The sequence below is a fragment of the Euleptes europaea genome, chromosome 17 (genome assembly GCF_029931775.1).
Source record: "Euleptes europaea isolate rEulEur1 chromosome 17, rEulEur1.hap1, whole genome shotgun sequence".
NCBI classification, from domain to species: Eukaryota; Metazoa; Chordata; class Lepidosauria; order Squamata; family Sphaerodactylidae; genus Euleptes; species Euleptes europaea.
The window spans coordinates 28,546,828-28,568,887 of record NC_079328.1 but is presented as its reverse complement, the minus strand read 5'-3'; the positions used below and the strand labels follow the sequence as shown (position 1 = coordinate 28,568,887).

Sequence of the window (22,060 nt, the reverse complement as noted above, 5' to 3'; positions counted from 1 at the left end):
GGAGAGGAATGTGGGACAGACGTACAGTCCTTGCATCTGTGGATCGTGGTAGCCAATCCAGTACTGTCTTTCTAGGTAAACTATGCTACTTTAGCCATGACCTGGATGGCTCAGGGTAGCCTGATCTTGTCAGATCTCAGGGGCTAAGCAGAGTTAGCCCTGGTTAGGACTTGCATTGGAGACCATAAAGGAAGCCCACAGTTGCTACACGAACGCTGTCATAAACACTATTTAAATGGTCCCTGGTTGTTTTAATATGGATATGCCAAGACAGACCACTGGTCTAAGAGTTTTTGCCCTCGAGTATCTCTTACTGCAGACGTAGAGGATTGAATTGGAGACCTTCATGAAATGCACGGGCTCAATCGCCAAGCTTCTTTCTCTCCTAGCATAAAGGAGGCCAGATAAACTCTGAGGAGGGGCGGTCCCCTGCTATACCCTTTCTTTATGTAGATATTGTACCCCTCTTTTCCCCACAGTGGGACCCAGAGCAGCTTTTAACATCATGATGCCCTCTCCATTTTTAACCTCACAAGAACCCTGTGAGATAGGTGAGGCTGACAGTGTGTGACTGGCCCCAGGTCACCCAACATGTTTCCGTACCATGTGTAGGGATTAGAACCCAGGTCTTCTGGATCCTAGTCCAGCATTCTACTCACTACCCCACACTGACGAAATCCTGATATTTATATCAATAACGGAGTTTTCCATGTCTGTCACGACCCTTACTTGTGCATGCTATTTTTTTAAATGGGAAATTGAATTATACCTTTATAGATAATTTTGCAAAAGATGACAGAGTCTTCCGCATTCTGGTTTTGGGCTGAGCTCCTGAATATTGTGTTTTAGAGGGTAGATCCGGGGTGTAATGTGATCCTTGCTTATTTCTTTTGAAACTGACTGTGCCCAGATTCCCAGACTAATTTTTGGTCTGTTTTCTTTCCCGAGGAACTGAAAGCCAAGCAAATTCCTTTCTGTCCCTGGGACAGTGTTCCTCAAACAATATTTTGGTTCAAATAATTTCCAGTTCAATCCAGCCCTGCAGCCATTTTTGTTTGTGTGTTTGTGGGCTGTTACCTGTGAGTGCTTTCATTTATGACCCAGAAAAATTGAGAATTTTATTCTATGGCTGAGTGAAAGCTCCTTCCTTCCTTCCTTCCTTCCTTCCTTCCTTCCTTCCTTCCTTCCTTCCTTCCTTCCTTCCTTCCTTCCTTCCTTCCTTCCTTCCTTCCTTCCTTCCTTCCTTCCTTCCTTCCTCACCTTTATTCCTTTCTTTTGAAAGGAGGGCAATTGTGAGTATTTTGTTTTTCCTCTCTAGCTAAATGAATGAATCCAGGATGGAAAGGATTCCTTTTTCGTTGCTGTAAAGGTAAAGGTCCCCTGTGCAAGCACCGGGTCATTCCTGACCCATGGGGTGACGTCACATCCCGACATTTACTAGGCAGACTTTGTTTATGGGGTGGTTTGCCAGTGTCTTCCCCAGTCATCTTCCCTTTACCCCCAGCAGGCCGGGAACTTATTTTACCGACCTCGGAAGGCTGAGTCAACCTTGAGCCGGCTACCTGAAACCAACTTCCTTTGAGACAGAATTCAGGTCGTGAGCAGAGCTTGGACTGCAGTACTGCAGCTTACCACTCTGCGCCACGTTGCTGTAGAAGCATGTTTCCCCCCTTCTTCTTCAATGAGTGAAATCCATGCAAAGCTCTTAGTGATGGGCAGGCTTGTCCATCTGGAAACGTGGTCATGGGGTGATTGACTCATCCTGAACTGCTGCCCCTAGATCTGTTGCTTTTGGGGGGTGGGAAGCAGAAAAGAGAGCTTGGCCTCAGGGAATTTCTGCACAGTTTTAAAGACTATTTTAAAACAATGGTTTCCCATTGGATAGTGTGTTCACCCTAAAGCATTAGAGCACATGCCTCCTGGTGATTAAGGGGGAAATAATTAACGAGAAACAGACTTTAATTACCGCAGCGTGGCAAGCACCCTGAAGCAAGGGCCCACATACCTTCATTACATTTGGCGGATTTATCTTGCTTTCTAGACTGGGTTGGGCTGTAATTATAGCCAGAAGGAATTGTGAAAATAGCTACAGACAGTTCACTAGATCTATTTTCAGTTAGGGGCAGTACCAAAATTTGGAACTGGGAGGGGGTAGTTTAAAGGAGCTCCTCCACTTTGGAAAACAAGGGGCATTATAACCCAAGGCCAAACCCTGTCAAAATTCAGACTTGGCTCCTAGTTACTCTTGCATCAGACTTCCCCTCCACCAGACTGTCCTATCTACTACTGGTCACCCTCTTTTTCCAAAATATACCTTGTGAAGAGAGAGATGATGTCAGGGACAGTTGATATCTAGGGTTGCCAATCTCTAAGTACTACCGTAACTGGAGATCTCCTGCTAATTCAACTGCTCTCCAGCCGGCAGAGATCAGTTCCCCTGGAGAAAATGGCCATTTTGGCAATTGGACTCTATGGCATTGAAGCCCCTCCCCTTCCCAAAGCCCGCCCTCCTCAGGCTCCTCCCCCAAAATCTCCTGCTGGTGGCAAAGAGGGACCTGGCAACCCTTTTAAGACTTTCTCCGTGCCATTTTACTGATCTAAAATGATACCAGGAAACTGCTCATACGTTTCCGCAAGTTGTGGTTCCCTGGAACTTTTTCAGGTTGGGAACATGGAGCAGCAGGGAAGGGTAGCCCCCTCCAGCCTTGAACATACCGCTGTATGCATGATAATCAAATATAAACAAATGCTGGGAACTCCAGATAGGGAACTCCCAGCATCTTGTCCGGCTTGTCCCATTGAAGAGCTTCTAGTGATGGTCCCATTTGCATCAAAACAGATTCAGGGGAAATTGCAGCAAAGTGGGGTGAAACCTGAAAAGTGGCCAATTAGGATACTTGCAATCCCCCCTCAAAAAAAAAACCCATGCTTCAATTTGGATGCCAAACTAGAGCAAAACTTGTGCAGAAGCAATCCACGTGGTGTTAGGTAAGCCTGTTTCTCTCTTCCTCCTCCCAGTCTGAATTTCTGCCTACCAACAGAGCGTGTGTTGAGAAGGAAGAAGGTGGCATCCATAGCCGGTTGATTTTTCTTAAATAAAACCTGTGATTCAAGCTTTAGTTGATGAATCACACCGGCAATCTCAGCGGGTTTCCCCCCAAACCGGCTTTCTTTTGTGGTTCTCTTCCCACCTCTCCTCTGCTCCCCAAATATTGCTTCCAACAAGATGTCTTCTGTTGTTATTCTGTACTCTTCTCTTCCCTGTTCCGCTTTGCTTTGATCTAAATTTATCTCCTTCCCACGCAGCGTGCTCAGGCATCTCTCCTTTTACTACTGTAAATTAATTATACGGGCAATGCAAGATCATGAAAATCTGCTTGCTGACATTTTTTTTTAATGCCGGTGTATCAAATTTCATTTCACTGTTCTTAGCTTGCAGTCCTGCCCTGGCTTTCTGGCTTGGGTTTGTCTCCCCCCGGGCCCAAACCTGCTCTCTCATATGATGTTACTTGCATCCTCTTATATTGTGAATGTGTTTTCCAACAAATTGGGGGGGGGAGAGAATGTATGCACAGCAACACCTCTGCTGCAATTAAGGTATATTTGTTTCATTCTGATTACTCCCTGGGGGCTTGTTTATCCCTGCTCTCCCTCCCCCCCACCCCATAATGCAGAAGCATTTCTGTAGCGCAAAGTCAAGATCGGCAAAGGAACAAACGTGCTGGTTCAGTTTTCAAGCTAGGATGCCTGAAACTCTCAAAGAAATTAAAAGTGATTCCTCCCCACATCTGTTCAGATATTGCAATGGACACTGAGGAGCTAGTGCTATTTTATCAAGGCACTAACTTGTGCAAGAAAATGCAGGGATCACATCATGCATCACAGGCAGTCTGAGATTGTTTTTCCTAATTTTTTAAAGCAGCTGCCAGTGCTGTGATTCGAAGGGGGAATTTGAAGGGGGAGCCAAATAAGTCTTGTGGCACATTAAAGACTAACTAGAGAGCCAGCGTGGTGTAGTGGTTAAGAGCAGTGGCTTGGAGCGGTGGACTCTGATCTGGAGAACCAGGTTTGATTCCCCACTCCTCCACATGAGCGGCAGAGGCTAGTCTCGTGAACTGGATTTGTTTCCCCACTCCTATGCATGAAGTCAGCTGGGTGACCTTGGGCAAGTTACAGCTCTGTTAGAGCTCTCTCAGCCCCACCTACCTCACATGGTGTCTGTTGTGAAGAGGGGAAGGGAAGGTGATTGTAAGCCGGTTTGAGTCTCCCTTAAGTGGTAGAGAAAGTTGGCATATAAAAACCGACACTTCTTCTTCTACTTTATCATTGTGTCAGCTTTCATGAGCATCTGATTCCAGGATCCATCTGATTGTCTGGATGACAAAAACTTAAAGCCACGATGAATTTATCAGTCTTCAAGGTGCCATGAGGCTCTTTGTTCCTTAGGCTGCAGTGTACTAACATTGCGATCCTAATCACAGTTACATGCATCTGAACCTATTGACTTCAATGGACTTAGAGGGTGTGACTCTGCTGAGGATTGCCCTATAATACAGCTACCCTTCTGGAATTTCTCATTCTTAGCAATTTCAGTGACCCATTTTGAGATAGACTGGGCAGCTGTTATTTTTGTGCAATGTGCTGTAAAGTCTCTTCTGACTTATGGCGACCCTATGAATTAATGACCTCCAAACCTTTGTTATCATTGACAGCCTTCCTCAAGTCTTGCAAACTGGAGGCCGTGGCTTCCTTTATTGAGTCAATCCATCTCATGTTGGGTCTTCTGCTTTTCCTACTGCCTTCAACTCTTCCTAGTATCGTTGCCTTTTCCAGTGAGTCTTGTCTTCTCCATGGCCCTCAGTCTGCAAGACCTGAGCAAGGCTGTTCAAGATAGGACATTTTGGAGGTCATTAATTCATAGGGTTGTTATAGGTCGGAAGTGACTTAATGGCACTTAACACACACACGTACACATCTTCTAAAAGCCAGCATGGTGTAGTGGTTAAGAGTGGTGGTTTGGAGCAGTGGAGTCTGATCTGGAGAACCGGGTTTGATTCCCCACTCCTCCACATGAAGCCAGTTGGTGACCTTGGGCCAGTCAGTCACACTGTCTCAGCCTCACCTACCTCACAGGGTGTCTATTGTGGGGAGGGGAAGGGAAGGAGATTGTAAGCTGGTTTGATTCTTCCTTAAGTGGTAGAGAAAGTCGGCATATAAAAACTAACTCTCCTCTTCCTCCTCCTCTTCCTCCTCCTCATGATGTGACCAAAGTACCGTAGCCTAAGTTTAGTCATTGTAGCTTCTGGGGAGGATTAGATCTAGAACCCACTTATTATTTGATTAGTATACTAATGAAATTAGTATACTAATCAAATACTACTTAGTATTATTTACCAAATTGTATTTTTTCTTGGTTTGATTAAACTTCTCTATAGTCCTGCCAGTGATTATGAGGTGGATCTTCTTCTTTCTTCTGTGGATTTCTGGTCAGTTTCACTTTTTCACTTGGAAGGGCAATAAAAGTGACTGATTTATCACCTGGGTCATAGCTGGGAAATGGAGAAGGGCCGCTGGATCACCTGACAGGCACAACCTGTGGATCAAATATAGAATACATTGATTTTTATTTGTGTTATTTTAAGATGTATCTTTCCAGTTTGAAATCATTCGATGTTAGGGTTGCCAGCTCTGATTTGAGAGATTCCTAGAGATTTGAGGGTGGAGCCTGGGGACGGCAGGGCTTGGGGAGGGGCCTCAGTGATATATAATACCATAGACTCCACCCTCCAGATCAGCCATTTTCTCCAGGGATCATCTGGAGTTTGATTGTAATTCTGGGAAATCTCAAGATAACACTTGGAGGCTGGCAACCCTGTTATCTGTGTTTTCAAGGCGATACAGTTGCTTCTGCTCAAACCTTTGCATTGTAACAATCTATGAAAAACATAATAAATATGTATCTTTCTTTAATTTTAGATCTTCAGACGAGCTGACAAAAATGGTAAGTTGACATATTTATTTGTGTTATTTATTTGACGTTTTTCTTTTTAAGTTGGTCTTTCTTCGAGAAATGACTGAAGGAGGGTTCAGTAATTTTTGAAAACTACATTGTTTTATTTGTTTGTCTGTTTGTTTGTTTATTTATGATATCTCTAGGCTGCCAGTTCAGAGTCCTGCTCCAGGAAGTTTACAATTAAAACGTTAGAGCAGGGGTGTAAAACAGACGCCCCGCGGGTTGGACCCGTCCCCTTGAGAACTCTTATCCGGCCCACAAGGCAACTGAGGCAGCCACCCCCTCCAGTCCCAATCTGGGCTGGCAAGTCCACTGTGGGCTCACCAGTTGAGACAGACAGACAGACACACACACACCGCTCCCGATCTGGGCTGGCGAGGCATGGCCCGGCCCAATCAAGTGACATTTGTGTTATATCCAGCCCTCGTAACAAATGAGTTTGACACCCCTGCATTAGAGGAAAACAATTAGGACTGTTCTTTTTGAATATGATTTCTTCCCCCAGATTCATTCAGATGCTTTGCAATAGCAAATGCAAGGGTATTCCCAACATTCTTCCTGGGATATCAGTCACTGGTTAGTCATTTAAAGCCTGTCTTGAAAAAGTGAATTAGTTTTGTCTTGTGTTTCCTGGCAGTGTGTATTCTCTTATTTTAGTAATTTCCAGCAAGTATTCAAAAAGTATGTCTTGTGAGCACAATGAGCAAGAGGTAGGGAAGTCTACCAGCCTCAGCCAAACTCAAAGCAGGAGTTTCTTCCTGGGACTCCCAAATGTCAGCTCTGCTTCCTCTGCGCTACTGCCTATTTACCTGGGAGTGCCCAGCGACTGTAGTGTCCCCTCTAGTGCACTGCTGCCTGTCTCTCTGGAGTGCCTCTGACCTCTGTGCCCTACTGTCTGTCTTCCTGTGGATGGACAAACAAGTAAAAAATGATAGTGTTGTAAAAAGCAACGTTTGAATGAAAACAACAACACCAGGCTAAAGAATGGAACAATATATAATGAAATAGACAAGAAACATACACAAAATACTATGATGTGTAGCAATCTATATAGTGTCTAAGCACACATAAACAGACATTACAGTCCAACCTCAAGTGGAGGTAAATAAGACAGAGAAATCCAACGTGAAGTATCCACACTTACCTGACCTCCAGTATTCTTCACGTCTTGTTGGATTTCCCTGTCTTATTTACCTCCACGTGAGGTTGGACTGTAATGTTTGTATATATGTGCGCTTAGACACTATATAGATTACTATACATTGTAGTATTTTGTGTATTGTAGTATTTTGTGTATGTTTCTTGTCTATTTCATTATATATTGTTCCATTCTTTAGCCTGGTGTTGTCCTTCCGGTGGATGGAAGCAAAGCAGCTTCCTCCATATCCCCTCTACCTCTGCCCGATGGCTTGGCAATGCAAAATGCAAGTCACTGCCTGCTATGTAATACCACCTGCCTTCTTGTGGAGGCAGATGTCTCCCTCCGCACACTTCTGATCTTCTACGGGTGTTAGATCAGCTTAGGAAGGCTAGGGAGGATTGTGTGGTTGCCAATTAATTGCTGCTGTGAAAGGTCATTCTGCTTATCGTATATATTTGAGCATTGCCGAAATGTCACAGGCTGCCATCTCCTGCTTTTCATGGCTGTTGACATTTCTCTCTCTCTCTCTCTCTCTGTGTGTGTGTGTATGTGTGTGTGCATACACACACCCAAACACTGCCAGCTGAGGATATGCTTTAGACATCTGATGAAAGAAACTCTAATCCACAATAGCTGCCGTTAGTCTTTAAAGTGCTGGAAGACTCATCATTGTTTTTAGTGAAGTGCTACCCTTGAGGCCAGGTGTTTCCAAGATATTCTGGTGAACCCAATACACGTGTAGTCAATCAGTGAGCTTAAGTTTCCCCAATGGAGCAAACAGTGAGTTCCCCAGGGCCATTTCAGGTACGGAAAATGGTTCTGTAGGAAGGCTTCTGCTGCCCCCCCCCCAATGTGCCACAGTGCCAATCTGAATTGGGCCCCCGCATGCCTGAGAATTAAGTTTCAGCATGAAACTCCCAGCTTGTGTCTGGTTCGACAGGACCTGAGGTAGACTTGTCAACAGTGTAACATGTAGTTAGGCCCTAGATATGTGAAGGGGTTTTGAAAACTGTTGTTTGGAGAAGCCAGAAGTTCATGGAAGCCAGTGAGAAATTTATCACCTGAGTGGGAACTCGGCCTTGAAAAGCCAAACAGGTGGAGTGGGTGCCTGTTCATTCACAGTATCCTTCTTTCACTTTGTATCTGGCCTTTGGCAGGCAGGTAGAGCTGTTTTGAAAAGAACGAAAGGACCTTAAGGCTCTGCTGATCCTGTATTGCTTGCTTCTGTGTTTGGCGATGAACACAATGCAGTGGAGAGAGCAGAGAGGCGATTAGGGCAGGCAGGGAAATGTAGGTTCTGCTTGGGCTGAGTTTGAATTTTCTGATTTGATCTGAAAATTCCCGTTTCAGTTTTGCTTCTCTCTTGTGCAAATGGACTCTTCTACACTACGTTTCCTAGGCTGACTATGTTTATCGGGTGGTTTGCCACTGCCTTCCCCAGTCGTCTGCACTTTACCCCCAGCAAGCTGGGTACTCATTTTACCAACCTTGGAAGGATGGAAGGCTGAGTCAACCTTGAGCTGGCTACCTGAAACCAACCTCTGTCGAGATCGAACTCAGGTTGTGAGCACAGCAATGACTGCAGTACTGCAGCTTACCACTCTGTACCACGGGGCTCCTAAATAACATGTACTGTACATGTACTGTAAAGACCATATCAATTACACATAAGACTGCACAGCATGGATGCATGGTCTGAACGAAACTACCAAACCGATAGTGAAAAGCAGAGAACCAAAACCCTGGGATGGAACTATAGCTGAATATAAAAGAAATGCAATGAGTGTTGTTTGCTGATCCCGAGATATGACCCTTCATGTAACCAGCACTCAAAAATGAGCCATCTAGCAGTTTGGGAACTTGTTACCAGATGGTATAAAGGGGAGTTCGGAGAGGTCCAGATGATAAAATGAATAGTTACATAAACTCTAGTAATATGCAAGCGGGAAACGTTTCCTTCTCTCCTCACATTTAAAAATAAATCGCAGCTGTGTAAGTGATTTATGGTTACATAATTGGAGAGTTGTATATTTCCCTCAACCAAATGTCTCTAACTGCATTTATTTTTTCTTGCTGGCTGGCAGTAGGTCTTATGACCGTCCGTCCCCGATGCTAAAGTGAAGGGGAAATACTGCCTCTCAAAAGCTTTGCCAGCTCCAGAAGTTGAATCTCCATACCCTTTGACAGGATCCATTTAAGAGGCAGGATGATAATCATCTTGTGAACTAACCAGATCACTAGCTACGAGTGCCATCATTAAAAACATTTTCAGGATCACTTCTACTGCACAATTCTGAATTGCCGCCATTCCCTGTGATAGGACCCATTTAAGAAGAAGGAGGATACCATCTTGTGAAACCCCCAGGTTGCTTGCTGTGGTCGCCATTCTGAAAAACATTTTTAGCATCACCTCTACTGCACTATACTGCATTGCCATCATTTTAAAGGGACATTTCTTTGTGATGTCCTATGAGGAAGGTACTGGGCAAGGGGTGTCCTAGTGGTACGAGGAGGTTTTGGATCTTCTCCTTGATGTTTGGGAGAGGAGGACATTCAGCAGAAATTCTGAAGAAGTCACCATAATGTGGACTGTAGGGTTGCCAACTCTGAGATGAGAAATGCTTGGAGATTTGAGGGTGGAGCCTGGGAGAATGGGATTTAGGAAGGGTAGGGACCTTGGTAGGATATAATGCCATGCAGTCCATCTTCAAAAGCAGCTCTGAGCCTGTCAAGGAGAGCAGGATAGAAGTAGAATAAAATAAATAAATAAAATATATATTTTTCTGGGAGAAGTGGAATAAATGTTTAAAATAAATACATAACCAATAAATAAGTGATTTATGTAGTCTGGAGATCAGTTGTAATTCCAGGAGATCTCCTGCCTGCACCTGGAGAATTCAGAAAAAAGGGGCACCTCCGTGCCTATACCGAAGAAAAGACTGTGAAATGGCCATCCCCCCTTCTTTTCCCACTATTTGTGTAATTGGGATTACTCTGACTGTATACCATTTACTGGATTATTTTGAGAATTTATATTTCATTACCAAGAAGAACATACACAAAGAAGACTATTTTGTTGCATAGATACTGCATCATACATGCTTTGTATATACTGTATATATTAGCAGGATAGTAATTCATGTTTATGTATTCCACCATTGTTTTGTCATTAATGTCTAAGCACTCAATAAGATTTTTGCTATTCTTGTAAACTTGTTCTCTTCTGCACCTGGAGAATGGCAACCCTAACAGACTCTTTTCAGTATATATCCGAAGAAATGGCTGCTGAGGGTCATCAGAGGACTGCTTTGGATTGCCACACCTAGGCTAAAGTGCTGAGCCTGCAGCATGTCTGCAAATACATACCCAAAATTGTAGACACTCTGGGGAATGCATGATTATACCATTCAGAAAAAAAGCATTGCACAACATTGGAGTAGAGATATGCTGCCGAAGGTGCTTCCACACAGGGATTTTCCCCTGGATTAAAGTTGAACGTGATGCCAGCACCAGGTCATTCCTGACTTTGTTGGGGGTGGAGCCTGGAGAGGGCTGGGTTTGAGGAGGGGAGGGACCTCAGCATGGGACCATGCCATAGAGTCCACCCTCCAGTGTGGGGTAGTGGTTAAGAGCGGTGGTTTGAAGCGGTGGACTCTGTCACAGCTCTCTTAGAGCTCTCTCAGCCCCACCTACCTCACAGGGTGTCTGTTGTGGTGGGGGGGGGGGGAAGTGAAGGTGATTGTAAGCTGGTTTGAGTCTCCCTTAAGTGGTACAGAAAGTCAGCATATAGAAACCAACTCTTCTTCTTCTTCTTCTTCTTCTCCTCCTCCTCCTCCTCCTCCTCCTCCTCCCCCCCCCTCCGGAACCGATCTCTATAATATGGAGATCAGGTGTAAAAGCTGGAGATCTCCAGACCCGACCTGGAGGTTGGCAAACCTACGCTCGTGGCTTCTGCTACAGTGCAAAGCGTTATTAGCCCAGAGCAAACAGGAAATGTACGATTCCCACTCTGCAGAATACATGGGGATCATTGCTTTCTAACAGGGTCCTTAGATTGATTGGCAGTCCTGTTCTGTAGCATACTAAACCTTATGATTAATCCTGCCCTGTTGGGAAAAAAATTGTGACCCCAATACAATGGAGTTGTCGACACACTGTGCTACTTTGTCCTTTCATTGCTGTTAGAACTAGTGACCTGTAAATAATAATGCAAAGTTAACAAATTGTGGTTGCATTAACAAGGAAAATGTCGAACGGCTAAAATACAGCCAGCCACTAAAAGCTTTTGCGTGTTGTGCTTGCCTGACACGTGGATCCTGAGAGGAAAGTGAAAATGGGAGCAGTCCAAGCAGGTATTCCGCACTGAGCAATTTCTGAGTAGTAGTAGTAGAAGAAGAGTTGGTTTTTATATGCCGACTTTCTCTACCTTTTTAAAAGGAGAATCAAACCAGTTTACAATCACTTTCCCTTCCTCTCCCCACAACAGACACCTTTTGAGTAGGGTTGCCAGCTCCGTGTTGGGAAATACCTGGAGTTTTTTGGGGTGGAGCCTGAGGAGGGTGGGGTTTGGGGAGGGGAGGGACTTCAATGCCATAGAGTCCAATTGCAAAAGCAGCCATCTCTATCGGCTGGAGATCAGTTGTAATAGCAGGAGATCTCCAGCTAGTACCTGAAGGCTGGCGACCCTACTTGTGAGGTAGGTGGGGCTGAGAGAGTTCAGAGAGAACTGTGGCTAGCCCAAGGTCACCCAGCTGGCATCATGTGTAGGAGTGGAAAACCAACCCAGTTCACCAGATTAGCGTCTGCTGCTCATGTGGACGAGTGGGGAATCAAACCCGGTGGGGAATCAAACCCTTAGGGGTTGGAGTGGGGAATCAAACCCTTAGGGGTTGGAGTGGGGAATCAAACCCTTAGGGTTGCCAGCTCCAGGTTGGCAAATACTGTGAGATTTTGGGAGTGGAGCCTGAGGAGGGTGGGGTTTGGAGAGAGGAGGGACTTCAGTGCCATAGAGTCCAATTGCCAAAGGGGCCATTTTCTCCACGGGTACTGCCTGGACATCAGTTGTAATAGCGGAAGATCCCCAGCCACCAGCTGGAGGTTGGCAACCCTAGCTAGGAGCACCCTCTGCCCTGTGTCCAGCTGTCCCAACTGCAGCTGTGGAGTCATCACACTGCATGGGGGAGGATATACAAGGAGGTTGGGACACTCCTGAATGCCCTATGGCTGATTCCCCCATGCTGCCTTGTTCTGGGGCTCAATTCTCGATTTTCCCCCAGGGCCTCAGAATCACTACAACTGCCCCTACTCACTGAGGTCCTTTCATTTTGGGGATATCACTTAAGCCTGGCGTGCCCGTTTGTCTGTTTAAAATCCCATGATGGGTAGGTATGCGCAGCCAGACAGTTTGGATAATGAGCATTTCCCACAACAAAGCGAAAAATTTAAAAAGGAACATCCCCACCCCGTTAATATTTCCTCAGCTTCGAGTGGATTGCAAACCGCGATTGTAACATCTGCTGCGAAAACGTGAATTGTCATAATATTAGGGAGAAGGGGTGTTGGTGCCTGCTGAGATCCTTTTGTCAGATCTGGAGATGAACATCAAGGAGGCGTGAAAATATCTCTGCCTCTTCTGGCAAATGTGAATTGTGAGACAGATGGTGTCACTCTAAGATGTGGCTGTGCAATCTTTATTTAATTTTTTGTTTTTGTTTTCGGTTAACGATGATATAAAAAGCAAAAATATCCACCGAATCCTTTCCTAGTATTGAATCTCTATGCTAGGGAAAGCTTTGCCTGTTAGTTTTAGGCTGAGCAACATGTCAGAGATCCATAATTAGACTCTCTCCTGCTTTTTAAGGAGCTAATTAGCACCCCCTTGCGCTGTTGAGAGCCAGCGTGGTGTAGTGGTTAAGAGCGGTGGTTTGGAGCGGTGGACTCTGATCTGGAGAACCTGGTTCGATTCCTTACTCCTCCACATGAAGCCAGCTGGGTGACCTTGGGCTAGTCACTCTCAGCCCCACATACCTCACAGGGCGTCTTTGTGGGGAGAGGAAAGGAAGGTGATTGTAAGCTAGTTTGAGTCTCCCTTAAGTGGTAGAGAAAGTCGGCATATAAAAACCAACTCTTCTTCTTCTTGTTGTTTTTATTGGTTTCATATATAATGGTAGTTTAATTTATCTCTCCCTCTCATATAAGTCACTCTGAGTACAAACTTTACAAAGTAGAAAAGCAGAATATTATTTAAATTAATTTAAAAGCCCAGTTATACAATATACAGAAGCCCTTATTGCTGTGGATTTCTTCTCCCCTGGCTAGAGCTTCCTTTGTCTGTAGTATATATTTCTGTCCTTCCATATCGATCAGCATTTAAGCTGACCTAGTTCTGGTCTTCTGTTATGCAAATTTGGTAAGCGTGGACCACTGCAGGTAGCTAGTTGCATTGCATGCAATTCCCAGGTGGTATAATCCATTTTCTCCTCCTTTCTTTTTTTGCCTTCAAGTTGTAGCTGACATGCTGACCCTTCACGGGGTTCAAGGCAAGAGACTAACAGAGGTCGTTTATGCATGGGAGTTTTACGTGAGGTTCGTTGCTTGCTGGACCCACACTTTCCTGTTGGGAGTCTATGCACCAGCAGTGTCCAAGCTCAAATCAAGAAGTATTTATATCCCTGCCCCATGAAATGCTGCATCGTAATTGGCTGTAGTGAGAAAAAAGTTCCCTCCCCCCAAACCCAATTGCTGCATAAAAAAACATTTTAAGAACATAAAACAATAAATGGAGCAATCTGAAAAGAAGGGGGCAGAAATCCAAGCCTCGGTTTTAAAAAGCCTTTCTTCTGCTCAGAAAGAGCTCCGAGGAAGCAGGGAGTGTTTTAATCCCCGCCTCTGGAGATGATGCTTTGTAATTGGCTGTGAGTGAAACTAAGTTTGTGTGTCCCGCACTATGCCTTATGCACGGAGATTTCACCTGGGCTGAGTTCAGGGGAGAGGGAAGGGTCAGGTTAAAAGAGGAACGGGAAGGTCCAGTATTTGTGAGGGCTGGCAGTGAGGTCATCTCTAATGGAGGGGAAACTCATGCATAACTCCAAGGAACAACTGAGACAGACGGGGTGGGGGGTGAACGTGAGTTAAATTACCCATGCATAAATGACCAGAGGTGGTTTTGCCACTGCCTGCCTCTGCGTAGCAGCCCTGGACTTCCTTGGTGGTCTCCAATCCAAATACCGACCAGGGCTGACCCTGTTTAGCTTCTGAGATCTGACGAGATTAAGCTAGTCAAGACTATCCAGGTCAGGGCATTACAGACCGCAGAAGAAAGTTTCCAAGGAGCTTGTAGCAGCAGCAAGTCCAGACTCTCTTATTCCCTAGGAATATTTAACTTGTTTGGTTTTTAACTGCCCATTGTTCAAACCTGTGGCGAGAGCAGCGCTACTCCACAGGTAAGAAAAGTGGCAATCTTTTACCACTCCAAAGGGCCCTGATTGCAGCATAAAAAAAGGGACTTTGAACTCTAGATCTGAATCGAAGTCCACTTTGGCTCCTGCTGTGGTAAGTTAGGGAAAATGGAATAAAACCTGGGTTTTTTGTACTCTATTCCTGTGCAACCTGTCAATTTCCCACAACTCTTTCGCTGTTTCATGGAGGGATGACTAGGTGCCAATAATTGCAGTGTTGTCCATTTTATTTCTGTAACCAGCGGTCACCCCCTCTTGGGATAAAATCCGTCACAAAAGACTGATTGGCAGTCTTCACCACTCATCTCCCCCGCCCCCCTCACAAAATAACCACCTTACTGGAGATCTAATAAACTAGCTGAATTTTAACTTATTTTCAGCAGAATGCAACACAGGGCACTCTGGTATTAGTGTTCCAAGGGCACAGCTGAATGTGACCCGCTGTTTGGAATAAATTTGTCATGCCATTCCCAGACTTTTTGGGTCTTTTGCTTGTTTTTGTTTTTGCTGGTAGCTTTTTCTTTCCAAGTTAGCCACATTAGATTAAAGCATAGGCATGTATGGATGTAACGTACAGCATCCAACTGATCAGGCAGCATTTGCTTAAAATGTTGCCACTTGGAGCTTTTGCCCTGGGTTTAGGAGCCAAGCATTCACACGATGACATCCTTATTTCACCCACTTTCTGGGTTGACCTCTGCTTTGCTCTGTTCTTTTCCCAACCTGCTTTGCCAACCTTCTTTCCATCGCAGTCAAAGTCGGTTTCTGGTTGTGTGGACAGGAAGGATGAGGCTTAGAGTTGTCAACCTCCAGGTGGTGGCTGCAGGTCTCCTGGGATTACAACTGATCACCAGGTGATAGAGATCTGTTCCCCTGGGGGGAAATGGCTGCTTTGGAAGATGCAGACTCTACCCCCAAATCTCCAGGAATTTTCCAATTGGAGCTGGCAACTCTAGGAGGCCACATTACAAAAAAATATATCATTACACAGCAAGTGTACATCATTATACATTAACAAAACATAACAAGGGGGGAAATGTACAAGGCAAATTAAACCACCAACAACAAATCACATCTTTCCATAAGATCCTGGTCTTAAATGGAAGATAAAGAGACATCGGTCGTTTATGCATGGGAGTTTTACCTCGGGTTTGTTGCTCGCTGGACCCACACTTTTCTGTTGCAAATCCAAAAATTGTCATGCATCAGCATAAGTTTTCCCAGTTAAACTGAAACAATGGAAGTAAGGAACATGGAACACAGTGCAGGGTGAAATTGCAGAACTATATCCCTGAAAGTGTGCGAGCAAGTTCAGAAGCCACTGGTCTAGGCCGTGGACAACAAGCGATACTGTCTTTTTGTGTGAGCAACAAAAATCTAATATACAGCGCAATCCTCTACAGAGTTACTCCAAACCAAATTAATTGAAATCAATAGGCTTAGACTGAAGGAACTCTGCATAGGATCCTACTGGCAATGGTTTACATCTACACCAGACCAGAATAAGGGGGGGAAAAGTGTTCTTTTTTATTGTGTTATTTGCAGTTATGAAACACTTAATATGACTTCTAGTGGGGAAGCAAATGAAATTTGTTTTTATGACAAATGCGGAGAAGGCAGGGAATAATTTCAGCCTTCAATAACGCACACAGTTCGTGCCGGCCAGGGTCTCGCTGGAAATATGCTCACTGTTCTCATCGAGCTGAAAATTAAGAAAGACTGTATCTGTCTTTATTACCACTCATAGCTGGATGGTCTCTTCTCTGTTGGAGGCATAGCTGGTTTATTTTGGAGCTGAGTCCCTATCGAGCAAATTATTATAATGCATCAACAGTGCAATCCTACACAGAGTCACACCCTTCTAAGTCCACTGAAGCCAATGAATTTAGAACAGGGTGATTCTGCTTAGGACAGTGCGGCAAGAATCAATTTTAGAAGGCAGCGATAATACGGCGAAGAAAACAGAATCAGTTTATGGAATTGTGGGGCATTTTTAATAGTTTGAAAGACAGGAGTCGGATCAACTCGAAACAAGGATTTAATCGTGATTAGACTGTAGGAAGAAGGCTGAATTCAGGGAAACACTGAAAAGGGCATTTAGATCATCCCACAAATAATTTTTAAAAAGATCTTCAAATATTTTGCTTTTGCAGAAGCTGTAAAGAAGAAACAGGCTGTTCTTGTGGGTGACTTTGCTTCTGTATCATATAATTCTGCCCATTCCAGCGGGCCCATAACAAAAGGTTTGCACAGTAGAAAGTTTTGTGGTGTGTATAGGGGTGCTATAGGGATGCTCGGTGTACCACAGCAGTGGCTGGGAAGAGGGTGGCCGATTCAGTGTCAGGTTCTGAAAATAGATTTTCCAAGAATATTTCTAGGCCACCTTCCTACTGTGAAAAGAGTTCCAGAGTTTTTCCAGCAAAAAAAAGGGGGGGTACACACAGTAGGTAGGGTTGCCAGGTCCCTCTTTGCCACCGGCGGGAGGTTTTTGGGGCAGAGCCTGAGGAGGGTGGGGTTTGGGGCAGGGAGGGACTTCAATGCCAGAGAGTCCCATTGCCAAAGCGGCCACTTTCTCCAGGGGAACTGATCTCTATCGGCTGGAGATCAGTTGTCATAGCAGGAGCTCTCCAGCTAATACCTGGAGGTTGGCAACCCTAACAGTAGGGTTGCCAACTTCCAGTTGGGGCCTGGAGAATTTCCAGAATTACAACTGATCTCCTGGTGACAATGATTAGTTCCCCTGAAGAAAATGGCTGCTGTGGAGGGCGGGCTCTGTAGCCTTAAACCCTGCTGAGATTCCTCCCCTCCTCAAACCCTGCTCTCCCCGAGGCTCCACTGCCAAAATCCCCAGGAATTTCCCAGTCAAGAATTGGCAGCCTAAAGATCAGCCACTGCTGCCTTGTTCTGCTTGCTGTAATTCACAGAAGTAAGGTTGGCCAGGCACATAAAGAAGAAGTAAAGTTGCCAACCTCCAGATCATGACTGGAGATCTCCTGGGATTACAAATCATCACCATGTGTTCACCTGGAGAAAATGGCCACTTTGGAAGGTAGACTCTGTGGCATTATATCCCATTGAAGTTCCTCCCCTCCCCAAACCTCACCCTTCAAAATCTCCAGGTATTTCCCAACCCAGAGCTGGAAACCCTAAGAAAAAGAGTTGGTTTTTATACCCCACTTGTCTCTACCATAAGAAGCAGTTCACATGAAACAATCTCTCTCTTTCTCTTTTGCTGTATGCTCTAAATTACAGAATTCCCTGCCCTAGGAGGGTTGCCCCCCCCCTTCTGAAAATTATTTGGCTTGGAAAAAATTTCACCCAGATATTGTTCAATCTAGACTTCTGGCCTGCAATCAATTGCTATTGATTGCAGCATTTAATCGTTTTTTAAACTGATGTTGTTTTAAAAAAATATTTCATTGCAGTTTTTATCCTGCTATTAGTTGATCTTTTAGATTGTTTGCTTAGCCTTTTAGAAGTACTATTGCTATCTTTTATTATGCGACGGTGCTAGGGTTGCCAGGTGGGAAACCTCCAGACAAACCAGACTGTTGCCTCCTGCTGCGTCGTCTTATTAGCATGAAAGCCTATTTTTTGTTTGTTTGCGAGTGCAAGACTATTGATGGAACGATGAATGACTGTGCAAGTGTTGGTATGTTCTTATGACCCCTGTATTAAGTTATGCAGAAACAAATTGGTCGTGTGTTGGGGGGATTGTCCGGACAATCTCCAGGGCTGGATTAAGATAAAATATGTGAAACCCCTAAACTATGCTAACCTTAAGAGTACATGTAATTACCAAAAAAGTTTATTTTTAACCAGTTATCTAAAATCTGAAAAAAATTGTATTGAGAGACCTTTCATAATCTGCGGCCCTGGACTGTAGCAATTGTTTGCATGTGGATTTTGCTGTTTCATACAGTTTCAAAGTGCATTGAAAATGGATTGAAAGGGCATTATTGAGCATGTGAGAAAGTGCACTTATTAAGGTGGCTCTACTGATCCTGCTTCCTCAGTAGCACTGCATCCAGATGCAATGGTGTGGCTGCTGGGTGGCAGAAAAACCTGACTAACCCTTTTACATTCAGATCACTGGCAGCAAGGAAACAGGTTTTTTTTGGTGGGGGGGCTGACTCTAGTGCATTTCTGCAGCATGAACCATGATTTGTTGGCTTAAACTAACCATGGTTAATTGTGATATCTGCATACAGCCTGTGAGCCTATACACAGTGGCCCAGGAGTAAACCCCAAGGACAAAAACAGGACTTTCTTCTGAGTAAACACCTTAAGTGTTATATTATTTCACTTCCCTATGCATTAGGCTCACTAAGGTGCTAGATGTTCCTCTCCCAGCGTGGTGTAGTGGTTAAGAGCAGTGGTTTAGAGTGGTGGACTATGATCTGGAGAACCGGGTTTGATTCCCCCACTCCTCCACATGAGCGGCGGAGGCTAATCTGGTGAACTGGATTTGTTTCCCCACTCCTACACATGAAGCCAGATGGGTGACCTTGGGCTAATCACAGCTTTCTTAGAGCTCTCTCAGCCCCACCTACCTCACAGGGTGTCTGTTGTGGGGAGGGGAAAGGAAGGTGATTGTGAGCCGGTTTGATTCTTCCATGAGTGGTAGAGAAAGTCGGCATATAAAAAAACAACTCCTCTTCTTCTTCCTTTCCCCCCCGCATGTCTTTGTAATAGGCTTACCATATTTCTGCTTTTGCCAGAAGATCTCCCAAACCCCCCCCCTCCACCACCACCACTACCCCCTGCTGCTCAGCTGTGCCTTGGAAGGAAACTGACCAGTGAAATGAGGGGGGGGGTCAATCTTTGTCCCCCACGTGATGACACAACTTCTGGTGCAACCCTGAAGTGACATCGTCATGCTAGGGTAAGTGCTCTAGCACTCGCCCCAAACTGTAGAGTTTTTGGGCGAGTGCCATTGCCCCAGCACAATGACATCACTTCCAGTTGTGCCAGAAGTGGTGTCATCATGACATGGATGAAGATCGTGCCCTCCTCTGTAAGTTCCCATCTCCCCCATCTCCCGTCAGTTGCCAGGCAACCATACTTTGCCTGGCAACCCTACTTTGTAAGTCTTGAAGTCCAAAAAAATTATCTTAATTTTTCATAGGAAGAAAGTTGCAGTTACGTAGTCTAGAGATGTTAAAGCGTGACTGTTCTCTAGCTTCCGCCCCTTAAAAGCAATTCAAGGAAAGAATGAAATCATCACATCTTATTCCCCGTGGGTTCCCTGTACTGAAGGTCCGAATCTTTCAAATGTGACTCTCCTAATTCTTTAAATCATTACTCTTGTCAGAATTACCTTTTTCTCTGGAAGATAGACATGATAAAAGTTGACCGTGGAAGGCAAGTCTGGTACAGCTGGCAGTTGAATGAAATACAGAGATAACAAAATATTACTTTTTTATAATTCATAAATTCATTTCCTGTGAGGATTTGAACTGATGTGCCAACATCAGATACTTTTTCTTGAATGATTTCTGCTGTCAATATATTTTTAAAAATGCCCACAATTAAAATGGAAATGAATTAATTTCCCATTCCAGTCATAGCACAGTGGGGCTTTGGAGGTCCATAAGAAACTTGAGCAGGGGATATACAGCCTCTCTTCTCCTTGCATTGAATATTTCTGACCTATGGTGAGTGCAAGGAAATGAACAAATGCTGTCTGGGAATCATGGGAAGTATTTTGTTGTATTCTGAAGTTCCTTTCTGCTCATTGAAGAATCTTCCATTCATGGAATACTTTTTTTTTGTTCATTGTTACATTATGTACTTGTAGTCCAAAAGGTAATAATGATCCAAAATGATAATTTATGTTTCATTTTTATGTTGTAAGTTGCCATGGTCATTACTTAACAATTCACCTGTTTTTCATTGCTGGCTACTGGGAAAGGAAGCTCTCCCTTGCTGGTATTTGAACCACTGTCTGCTGAGGATGCTGTAGTTCTAGATTTCCTGCCTTGAACAGAAGGGTTGGCCTAGATAGAACCCATCCAATTAAAGGGCTCTGTGATTCTATGGCTTCTCTTAATCTACTCTTAATTAATCTCTATGGTATTTTACACCATTTTTATGAATAAGAACATAAGAAAGGCCATGCTGGATCAGACCAAGGTCCATCAAGTCCAGCAGTCCGTTCACACAGTGGCCAACCAGGTGCCTCTAGGAAGCCACAAACAAGAAAACTGCAGAAGCATTATCCTGCCTGTGTTCCAGGGCACCTAATATAATAGGCATGCTCCTCTGATCCTGGAGAGAATAGGCATGCATCATGACTACTATCCATTTTTACTAGTAGTCATGAATAGTCCTCTCTTCCATGAACATGTCCACTCCCCTCTTAAAGCCTTCCAAGTTGGCTATTAGCAAGATTTGAGTCCAGTAGCACCTTAAAGACCAACTAAATTTCCAGGGAATAAGCTTTTGATACATTCAAGCTCCCTTCATCAGATAAAGCTTTGACTCTCAAAAGTCTATACTCTGGAAATATAGTTGATGTCTAAAAGCGCCACTGGACAGCAGACCGACATGGCTACTCACCAGAAACCATTTTATGTATGTCCTGTTTGACTCCATTTTATACATTAATACCTGTTGATATCCCCATTTTTAACTGATGTAAAAATAATATTGAAAATGTGCTTGTTTTAAAGGGAAAAGTTGGGCATGAAGAAAGAACCTTTTACAAAAATAAAGACTCAACATTTATTGCTCGCAAAGGAGAAACCACATTGAAATGGGGATATTCAAATCAGTTCAGACAGCATTAAAAATTACTGCAGGGCAAGGCCCTTAAAAAGTTCCTAAATTCCTCTCTGACCCCAAACATGGTGGCCAAACAGACCTGGAGGGCTGGTTCATGTATGATCATCCATCACTTGATTTCTCAGTACCTGAGGATGCTTCGTGACTGGCAGCTGAGTGTATAGGAATTGACATCATTGAAAAATATTATGTTTGAGGGCATATGATGCTTGTGGCATGTTGATCTGTGGTTCATTCATACGGGCAAATCGTTAGCTCATGCAGCAACCAACGTTTGGTGGACTCATATCTGTGAGCCAGCCTTAACTGCTGGCTTACCCCAAAGTACCCCAAAGAGCCTGCGTGGTATAGTGGTTAAAAGCGGTGGACTCTAAACTGGAGAACCAGGTTTGACTCCCCACTCCTCCAGATGAACGGCGATTCTAATCTGGCGAACTGGGTTGGTTTCCTCACTCCTACACATGAAGCCAGCTGGGCGACCTTGGGCTAGTCAAAAGCTCTCTTAGAGCTCTCTCAGCCCCACCTACCTCACAAGGTGCCTGTTGTGGGGAGGTGCTGCTTTGAGACTCCTTAAAGATAGAGAAAAATGGGGTATAAACCCCAACTCTTCTTCTCTTACAGTGCAATCCTAAGTGGGGTGGCTGAAAGGCCTTTGGAGGCAGG

At 44.5% G+C, this 22,060-nt stretch overlaps 1 protein-coding gene across 1 annotated transcript in view; it reads left to right on the top strand.

Moving 5' to 3' along the window:
• Positions 1-22,060, top strand: part of NECAB2 (N-terminal EF-hand calcium binding protein 2) — a 197,963-nt gene that overhangs the window by 11,130 nt on the left and 164,773 nt on the right. Inside the window, exon 2 of the mRNA XM_056862621.1 lies at positions 5,977-6,001. Coding sequence (XP_056718599.1) covers positions 5,977-6,001 — 25 coding nt within the window. The remainder of the gene's footprint in view (positions 1-5,976; positions 6,002-22,060) is intronic.